At 38.5% G+C, this 10,196-nt stretch overlaps 1 protein-coding gene across 1 annotated transcript; it reads left to right on the top strand.

Moving 5' to 3' along the window:
• The first annotated feature begins 4,866 nt into the window (after nt 1-4,866).
• Nucleotides 4,867-9,884, top strand: ppil1 (peptidylprolyl isomerase (cyclophilin)-like 1). Its single transcript, XM_031568339.2, has 4 exons — nt 4,867-5,034; nt 6,537-6,691; nt 6,931-6,999; nt 9,561-9,884. Exons 1-4 carry the CDS (start codon nt 4,979-4,981, stop codon nt 9,779-9,781), a joined length of 501 nt encoding a protein of 166 aa, XP_031424199.1. The 5' UTR covers nt 4,867-4,978; the 3' UTR covers nt 9,782-9,884.
• The last annotated feature ends 312 nt before the right edge of the window (nt 9,885-10,196 follow it).

The following is a 10,196-nucleotide window of genomic DNA, read 5'->3' as shown; positions in this document are numbered from 1 at the left end:
TGTCTGGTAATGATGTTCTCAGGGAGTCCATATGGCAACAAATGTCCCATAACTCTTCAGGAGCGATTATGTTCTGCTATGATTCATTAAAACTAACAATACATTTGCTTTGACTAAGGTCAAAAGCCATTCAGGTGGCTCCTTACTGGAATGAACAATACACTATTGACAAACATTTGGTAAAGAAGAAAAGCAATAAAACCTTTGTTACAAATTGCCACCAACCCTTTTCTGTTGCAAACCAGAGCTGCCACTTCACCCTCTGGTTCTGAAATACTAGTTTGATGACTGTCTACCCTTAACACACCTACTCAAAAGGGAGTCTCTCCTTTCTGTATACCCAACCCCCTTTTTACTAGCTGTGAGCATGTGCGCTTTGGCAGGTACTGATTGGGGGAGCAACCGTCTTAGCTGTGCGGCACATTGTGTCGCTGATACTTGAGATCTGTGTGAGAAAAACAAATACAACAGCTTCCATCGTTCCCGTTCTTACCCCTCTCTTAATACATTGAATAAAAATTGGTATATTTACCCTCTCTCTCGAATTTGTGAAACTTTGTGAATCTCGTGGATTCAGACACTATAGCTACCTATTAAAAATGTTTTTTTAAATGAGATCATCATATTTATTGTATAAAAACACATAGCAAATCTCTCTCACAAACTACCACAATCATAATCTACTTCAATACATCATTAGATTATATTTAAAACACTGGTTTTAAAGTCTGAGATACTTTCATACATGTCTGAGACTTTCATACTTCAGTATCTAAGCCCCTACACTGTGGTCTTACCAAACACAGACATACATCTCTTTTTTTTTTTTTTTCCTATTATGGTAACTGTAAGATGCCCAAGTATAAAACCCCTCCTGATTGTTGTACAACTTAAAGGTAGAGTGTTTTTAGTGGCATCTAGTGGTGAGGTTGCTGAATTGCAACCGGCTGAATACCCTTCCCTTTACAAGCGTGTGCGAATACGCTTGTGGTATGTCACAGCAGGTATGTCACAGTGGTCATGTCAATGTAATAACAATGCAAAAAGCCCGTCAATGTTTTGATTGGTCTGTTCTGGGCTATTGTAAAAACATGGTGGACTCCGTGGAAGACGACCCGCTCCTTATGTAGATATGAAGGACTCTAGGATATGAATGAAAACATAATTATGAATACTACAACCGCTAAATAGAGGCTAAAAAAAAAAAAACACATGGTACCATGGCCTTCAGTTTTATCAGAATCAGAATCAGAATCAGAATCATCTTTATTGGCCAAGTACATTTCCACATACAAGGAATTTTTCCTGGGTTTAATTGCTCTCAATGTACTTAAACTGAAAAATATGCAATTATACACTGTAATGTTTGTGAGTGAAAATCTTATAATTGCCTCCTTATTTGGTTTGTAGATTTTAAGTGCAATGTAAGTGCAACTCAGTGAAAAAACGTACTGTTTGTTTAATGGTGATTTCCGATTTACGTTACAAGTTTTACCACTGTGTCCTTGCCTCAGGCGCAAAATGAACTAGAATTAGCTAAATGCTAGAACTAAATTAATTATAAGTTGCTAAAATTTCAATGGCACTCATTCAGTTGCATGGTTTGAAACGCAGCCGATTGTGCATACAATGTTTTAACTTAATGCTCTCACCATGGCAAACCTATATGTGTGTGCCTCAGCCAATGCGCATTTAGCATATCAGCGATTTTGCTCAGACATACAAGTTGTTGTTGTCAGAGCCTCCTATTGGGCAACCATGTGTCTTTTCTGTAATCTATCACATATATCTGTCATTTGTGGTTATAGCTGAGGATTGTACATTGTGTTCTTGCCTGTAACTGTGCAGCTGTACAATTATGTACAGTAAAGAGGGTGGTGGTGGGGTGTGAATGACATGCCACAGTATCACTGTGAAGAAACCTGACTAGTGGCTTATTATGGCTAGATTTGCTTATAATATTACCTTGGCACAACTTCCAGTGTGTCACATCCTGCAATATAGCTAGAAACATCAGCTGCTAATCAGTGTGATATTGTGTGTGAATAACCTCAGAAGATATGCTTGTAAGAGTTCTTAAACCCCGGAACAGTTACGGATAACCTGTTGAGGACATTTAATAAAGGGAATTGCCTCATTGCATCATCTGGAGATATGAGACTTGTGGTGAGGCCAAGGAAAGGGCACTAAGAAGTGTTCATGTCAAAGGCAGTGCAAGGACGTTTAAAAAATATATTTAGTCACATCGACAAAGTCAAAAGGTCATGTCACCCACAGCAAGCCCCATGCGCTGCAGCAGCAGCTTGGAAGCATCCATTCCCAGTCAGCAGCATCTGCAGGTGGTCCTAGTTCAATTGGCTAGGGGCTCTAAGCCCCTCTCCGTCACAGCAAGGTGTCCTGTGGTTTGCCTGCCATGCTTGTCTCATTACCTACAGAACTATCATTGATTGGAGAAATCAACCTAATGAATAAACATTTTATTTGTAGAAAAGGTTACAGTATTTAATATAGTAAGTAATACCTATCTTTGCTTGTTAATTGTAGATCTCTGTAATTGTGTTTTTCTCAAGATGGACTAAATGTGTCCTTTAATTGAGTAATCCAATTCAATAAAATTTTATTTGTAAAGCACCAAATCAATAAAATAGTAATGATTGTATGGTAACTATACAATACTATAATGTGATTCATGCAGAGATAAGTCATACGACAACACCGGACTCCGACTCTCTCCATATTTGGGAAAAAGATGAACGACGCTACATCATTTTTGGAAGCAAAACCCTGGAAATGTCTCCCCTATAAGTAAAGCCTACTGTATGTTGGTGATACATTTGGCCTAGGAAGTCTAACCTTTCCAACCTACATTTTTGAGGTAAAACTTGTCTGACGGGAAAAAAATACTTATCTGTAGGTAGATTACTTTAGTTTATGCCTTGTTCTACAGCACACCATTTCAGGAAGCAGTTTCATTGCTGGGAAGAGAGATAACTGTTAGAAGAGATAAAACCAGAGACGTTGTAGTAAAACCAAGGCACTCTCATCCAAACATCCACTACAGTAGGTGGCAGTAGATCGTTATTGTTATCATTAGCTCCGCTATAAGACAGGAAGAATAAGAGTGGCTGTCGATGCGGAGTTCCACGTCAAAATAAAGGTCCGCGTCAAAGTTGTGTTTGGAAATTCGTTTTGACAAATGTTTCAAGGTTTTACACAGCATATGCCTGTTGTGCTGCTAACTACTCGAGATATATACACAACATAATGTATATGCAAATGTTATCATTGTGGCAGACTCATCTTGCAAATTACCATGGAATGAGATGGTATTATTAGGTACATTTCGTTTTTCATTGTTTACTATCATTCCCCGTTAAATCTATTATAGATCACCACATCCAGTCTAAGTTGCATTTCACATCAAGGGCAATATAGCTGATAAAAAAAACCTAACTTTTTATTTATACTGCTCGTGAGTCATAGAACACTATACATTACTGAATAAATTAAATCCAAAAATCTGGATAAAGCAAGAACTCTTTTGTAACCTCTGCCTTAAAATGAGTTATAGACATAGGGGAGGGCACACATGCCGTCATACTTACAAAAGTTGTTTATTCAGGGAGAAATTGACTGAGCACAGGGCTCTTTTGCAGCAATGCCCTGATTGAGGCTACATAGTACAGAAGAACAATACATAAACAAACCATAACAAAACGAAACAGACAAAATAAATAAAAAAAAAACACATTAAACAACTCAGAAATTAAGTATAAAAAAATAAATAAATAAAATAACATAAAGTAAAAAAAATAAATCAGAGAATCATTTAAAACAACAGCATTGAGGCACATCCTTATTATCTGAAAGGCTCTTAAATTGGTTGACAGACAAATACTTTCGAATCTGAATCATAAATATGATTATTGCCAAATAGGTTTCCACATACAAGAAATGTGTCTTGGTTGTGTGGCACAAATAGGTTAAGTGGACAAAGGGGTACAAAAGGGGGACATTTTGTTCCCCAAAAGAAACATAAATATAGACAATATCAATCTGAATACATATTTACATAGACTAAGCTAAATATGTATATCAATATAAAAATCTTGGGAATGTGCAGTGCAAGGTTCCGTCAATATGACACACTGAATTGGCAGCGTACCAGATGAATATGGAGCAGATTAGGATGGACTCAACGCTAGCAGTGTAAAAGTGCATTATTATGACCTTTGGCAGGTGGAACATCTTCAGCAGCCTCAGGAAGTTCATCCTCCGCTGAGCCTTCTTTGATAGGCTCAATTCAGGCATCAATGTCTATATAATACATACACAAACATACACATACAGCACATGCAATATTAAAATGCACCCATGACAGCTGGTGAACAAAGAGTAAATGGTAACTTATGCATTTCATACCAGTTATCACAACAGGGAAAGTGGCAGTATTTGTATATCTGTGTACATTAGATGTAATGTCATTCACATGTAAAAAGACAAAAAAAAGTAACGCTGAAAGATACAGAGAAAAAAAAACAGATCAATTTGTTGCCTACAAAGGCGATTCAGGCTTCAATATCTATATTTCCTTAGTGTACTTGTTAAAAGAATTATATTTCACCCCCATGCACAATTTGTTGTTTTCTCAGCCACACAATTTCAAGTTCATCAGTAGGCGATTCAGCTGAACAACACTAACCTGTTCTTTGTTTAAAGAAAAAGGCATTTAAAGCTTTTTTTCTAGTTTGGTTTGTATTGTCCCACCTCTGCATTTAGATTTTGTTAAATGAGCATTTTGTCCGTCATTGTATTACTAAAAACAAATGAATAAATGTCGACTTTTATTTTGAAAAAGATTACGAGGGCGGCCATATTGAAATTGTCGTCAGTGCCGCCTGGCTACACGCTGCTCCGATGCGGTAGTACTTTATCATTCGCATATTTAGTATTTGAAGTGTCCCGATTCGTTTTTGAAATGGCAGGAATACCACCAGATTCATGGCAGCCTCCTACAGTGTCTGTGGAGACAACGTAAGCTGAGTTCGGCGTTTTCCTGAATGAATGCATGAATGAATGATTGACAGTGATAGCAAGGAAACGTTAACTTGGCTAACACCAAGTGTTTACAACTGCAGTTGATTAATATGAAATTGTCATCTGTAGGACAGCAGTTATCTCAACCTCTGCTCCCTAATTGTCTATGCATTTAGCTACTCTGCTGGCTCGGACTTAGCTAAGTTAACTTTAAACAGTTTAAACAGTAAAGTTCAGTAATGTGTATCTTAGAGTAATGAACAAACCGCAAACATTACGAGCAGTAGCGTGCCGTCAGGCCAAACAAGGGCAAAATCTAATAAGAGACATGAATGTGTTGAATGAATTGTTGCGGTAAATATATGTACCATAGCCTTTGTCTCTCCATTACGATCTGTTATCACTGTTTTAGTTATGTTTTGCCCTTACTGCCCTCTCGGGGTTGTTGCACCGACCGCAACAAGGCAAAGGAAGTCAAGCTAACTTTCGAAGCAGCTTGTTTAATCCAGTGGTGTGATTGTATTTTACTTTTGATGATGTGACCGGTCTCAGTGACGAACAAGTAGGGCTTGTCAAACTGGCGGGAGATCAGCTTCTTTTGGATGTTTGCGCATGCGTATTGTATTTAGTACGGTATTGACCATTGACGACATCTAGGCAGGCTCTAGGTAGACCAACCATAGTTACAACTGGCCAGCATGCACACTTGTGTGTGTGTGTGTAATACGTTTTCTCTTGTCAGTTCATGCACTTTAAAAGTTGCAGGAGTTAGCAAGTGTGGTAAATTATATTGTTTTGATTCTACTGTAAGTTTATATTTTTTATCCCATGGTCAGAAAAGATTGTGGCAAGGTCAGGTGTATTGTTGAAAAACTTTGAAGGGAAACTTTTATTTTACCCTATTTTCCCATCTTTTTGGCTCAACATTTTTGCTAGGGACAAAAGGGTTCAAAATCAGTTCAGTATTGATTTAGAACTGTAACCACAAACAGACTATACAATGTAAGCCCCTGCATCTGCATCTGCATCAAGGTAAACTGCTTTTGTCTGCCACTTACAGGCTCATGATGTGATTACAAGTGTCAGCTTGCTACTTCCCCAAATAACATTACGTTTCCGTTACCACGGAATTCCAAATGACACCACTTGGCAAAAGGAGAGACTGTGTTTATTTTGTTCATTGGCTTGCCCGACTACACACACACGCACTGTATCCCCTCTGTTAATGGCTCTTCAATCATGCGTAGTTACTATGGTGGTAATAGTCACCATTTGAAGTTTCCAGAGCATGACCGGGTTGGGAAGTAACTAGTTACATGGCTGCATGGCTCTGGTTACATGTAACGGACAATTACAAAAAAAATATAATAGTAATCCTTTACAGTTACAGAGGGAAAAAAATGTCATTACAATTGTTGTGTTTGTATAGCTAGAAGTGTTGTTCACAACTGGTGCATTGAGGACTGACTGACTCTAACTTTATCTTGTTTGTATCTCAGAATGGGAACTGTTGTAGTTGAACTTTACTGGAAGCATGCTCCCAAAACCTGCAAGAACTTCGCTGAGCTCAGCAGAAGAGGATATTACAACACTACAAAGTTCCATCGCATCATCAAAGATTTCATGGTCCAAGGTGGAGATCCAACTGGAACAGGTGAGGTGATCGTTTGTGAACAGTGACAAGGCCAGGTCCATCACTCAGGTGGTTCAGCATCTTCTCTGTGCTGAAATCCTTAAGTCACTTAAGTTAGCCTGTATTATTAATTTAACTCTGATCTACATAGAGATTTAGGCTAGATAAGCTCTTGAATCCATACGTAATTCTTTTATTTGCAATGTCAGAAAAATCTACAATAAAACCAGCATTTTTATATGGGCTAAATGTTTTCATAGGTCGTGGAGGTGCATCAATATTTGGCAAACAGTTTGAAGATGAATTGCATCCGGATTTGAAATTCACAGGTAAGTTGTTAAATAACCTCAAGGCTTACAGTGATATAGGATCATTCTGGAATATTCCTGTGCATGGAATAGAATATGTCACAGGTCTGTTTTGTGCATTTTATGACATTCTGAACCTTGAACATCTCAAGGATTCATAGAATCAAGATGCATAGAATGCACAGAAATATTGGGAAATATCATTCTTCCCTTGTTCCTCCAGAATAACCTCATTATGGTCTGAAAATATTGTGTACATCAAAATACTTGATGGGTAGTACATAACTACAAAGCAGATAACTACATACGCCACAGCACATTACTTTGTATGCATTGGCTCATGCGTGATGGTTCAATAGTTCATGCGTGACTATTGTCTTGTCTTTAGAAGTATATTTTCCCTTCCCGACATACTAGTACGTAAGTAGGTAATGCATTACTACCGCCTGAAGGTGGCAGTAATGCATCTTAAAGCTGTTTGCCAACCCCCATTAAACAACAAATAAGAACGGTTTCTACCAAGGGAGTAATGGTAATCGAGCGTTTGAAATGCGAACCAGTGAAGTGTTTCTGACTAACGTATGACTGTGTCTAAGTGAGCCAAAAAGATTCTGTGGCGCAGCTACCAAAGATTACCATGTTTCCCATTGCTTTACGTCACCAAACTGGGCCTTATGCTTTACGTCACCGAACTATGTAAGGGATAATGTATTGTCCGGAGGTCATTATCCAAAAATAAATCCAGACGGGGCGAACAGCACTGTTTCGTCCTGAAGGGATTTATTTTTGGATAATGACCGACGGACAATACATTATCCCGCTTATTATACGGATACTTGCCAAAAACGATAGAACATTCCTCCAAAATACCTCTTTTTAATGATTTAGTTGCCGTTTCGTAATTTCTGCTAAGAAAAAATAGTTCTTCAAGCAAATAGAACTTTTAAGTTTTAGGTGTTGCATAGCAACCCATTACTTGCTGACTTCAAATTACAATGAGTCTGTTACGTTAAATGACCGGACTACTTGCGGGATGACAACAGCAGATACTCCTCAAAATACACCTCAACATCTCAGTTTTAGTTCAGGTTAATTCACGACCCGATGTAGTCTGCGAGCACCTCAGCCACAACCACTGGCTCGCTTTCTCAGCAGCCTCAGAGAACTCCTTTTAAAGCTTCTTTTGAGTGACCATCCTGGAAAACCAAAATCCAATAAAAGTGTTCTTTGGTTGATTTAGCTACAAATCCTCTATCTCCACTGGTCTTGCCAACCTTGTTGCCTGGCTTCTGCTACCAGTTCCGCATACTTCAGCTTCTTCCTTTCAAATTCCTCTTCAATCTCATCTTCAGAGGGAAACGTTAAAGCAGCACAACGGAGGAATTGCTAATCGCTAACGAGATGCTAGCGGCTAAACCTAGCGAAACCTGTTGAAATTGGGTTACTTTGACACTATGACAAACTAGTGAGTCAACAACTTTCATAACACAGTCAAACATCAAGCAAGTGCAACACAAGACAAAGCAAGACGGTAAATAAGTTACTTACTAGTTCCATAGCGCAGTGATATGCCTACGGACCCTGGTATGGCAATGGCACAGAGGCCATTCTCCAAATTAAACGTCATTGTAGCGGCCCAATTTTTTTTAAGCTGTTATTTTAAGGTAAAACTGCTAATCCTAACCCTAAAGTACAACTGCTACATACTGTTACTTTAACTCAATAAAATAAACAATGCGCCCACACTCGGAATACAACACCGCACTTTGACCTATTTGCCAGTACGGTGTGTATGTGCCTGGTGTCCACCGCTAACCATAACCCATTTCATCTCAACACCACGCCAGTTCATCCCTTGCTTTGCTTGGGAAGCCGCTGCTGCTTGTCTAGTTTCCTCTTCTTGCTCGCAAACAAAGCTAGCTACCATCTGCCTCCTCCCCAGCAATATTATATTATGTTGTCAAATGTATTTGTTGAAAGGCGTGAATTAGCTGTGCTTACATTGTTGTTACAAGGCAAGGTTGAGTAATTCAAAATATTTGTATTAGACCTAATATATTTGGAGCAGGACCATGAAAGTCTAGAGATGTGTGTTCAGCATAACCTAGGGTTAGTTGGGGGTTTGCCACAATGTTATTTGTATCGGATGCTTAAGTAGAGCAGAATATTTCATCCACCCTAATGAAGGATTTGTGAATATGATGGGATTTCTTGATTTACTTCTGTGCACTTGATGTGCTTCTTTTGATCCACTCTTTTAATTCTCTCCATGTGATTTAAGATTTAGGCCTCGTGGCCAAGTCCATTTGACAACCATTTCACCACTTAGTAATAGACAGTTGTCTGCCCTTTTTTTAATTTGATATATGCCATAGGTGCCACTGTATGTTTCGTATATAACTATAATATCTTTGTTTTTAAAATAATTACATTTCCATGTGCTTTTTAAGGTGATGTAATTAAGGACACATAAACCCTCGCACTGACGCATAGTTTAACAGGTTTGGGATTTGAGGGGTATTGTAGGCGTGATGTAGAATTGTTATTAACTGCAGATCCTCTGATATTCGCTTTTGGACAAGGTGCTGGTATCCTGGCCATGGCAAATGCAGGTCCTGACACCAATGGCAGCCAATTCTTCCTGACCCTGGGCCCAACTCAGTGGCTGGATGGGAAGCACACCATCTTCGGCCGTGTGTGCCATGGCATGAGCGTCCTCAATAGGATTGGCATGGTGGAGACCAACACACAAGACCGACCTGGAGATGACATCAAAATAATGCGGATGAACCTGCCAAACTGACTCAGAAAAGACCTCCGATTTTTCTTTTTCTTTTTTTTAACTGTACAGACATTTGTATTCAAGGCAAGTTTGTAATAAATGCCTCTGTGAAATATTGTCGACATACAATGGATTGCAAAAGTATTTCACCTCCCTGAAAGTCATCACCATTTTCACAATTACAAAAAAATACTTACACACCCTTTCCCAATTAGTATTGTGTTTCATTAGTATCATTGTGAACACTTATGCCATAGTATATTTTGTAAAGGCGAAATTACCAATTTGTCTACTAAAATAAAATGTACAAATAAATGAAATACTAAAGAATTCAACCCATACAAATAATACGTGTTAGAGAGTCCCTTTGCTGCAATAACATTTTACATTTACATTTAGTCATTTAGCAGACGCTTTTATCCAAAGCGACTTACAT

Source organism: Clupea harengus, chromosome 5 (genome assembly GCF_900700415.2).
Source record: "Clupea harengus chromosome 5, Ch_v2.0.2, whole genome shotgun sequence".
Classification (NCBI taxonomy): Eukaryota; Metazoa; Chordata; class Actinopteri; order Clupeiformes; family Clupeidae; genus Clupea; species Clupea harengus.
The sequence above is the reverse complement of the archived record's forward strand: the minus strand, read 5'-3'. Positions and strand labels throughout refer to the sequence as shown.

Excerpts from the sequence above, each read along its gene's own strand:
- ppil1 (XM_031568339.2), top strand. The coding sequence starts at position 4,979 with ATGGCAGGAATACCACCAGATTCATGGCAGCCTCCTACAGTGTCTGTG. Across the intron at positions 5,035-6,536 it reads ACAGTGTCTGTGGAGACAAC|AATGGGAACTGTTGTAGTTG; the intron begins GTAAGCTGAGTT and ends TTTGTATCTCAG. Across the intron at positions 7,000-9,560 it reads TCCGGATTTGAAATTCACAG|GTGCTGGTATCCTGGCCATG; the intron begins GTAAGTTGTTAA and ends CTTTTGGACAAG.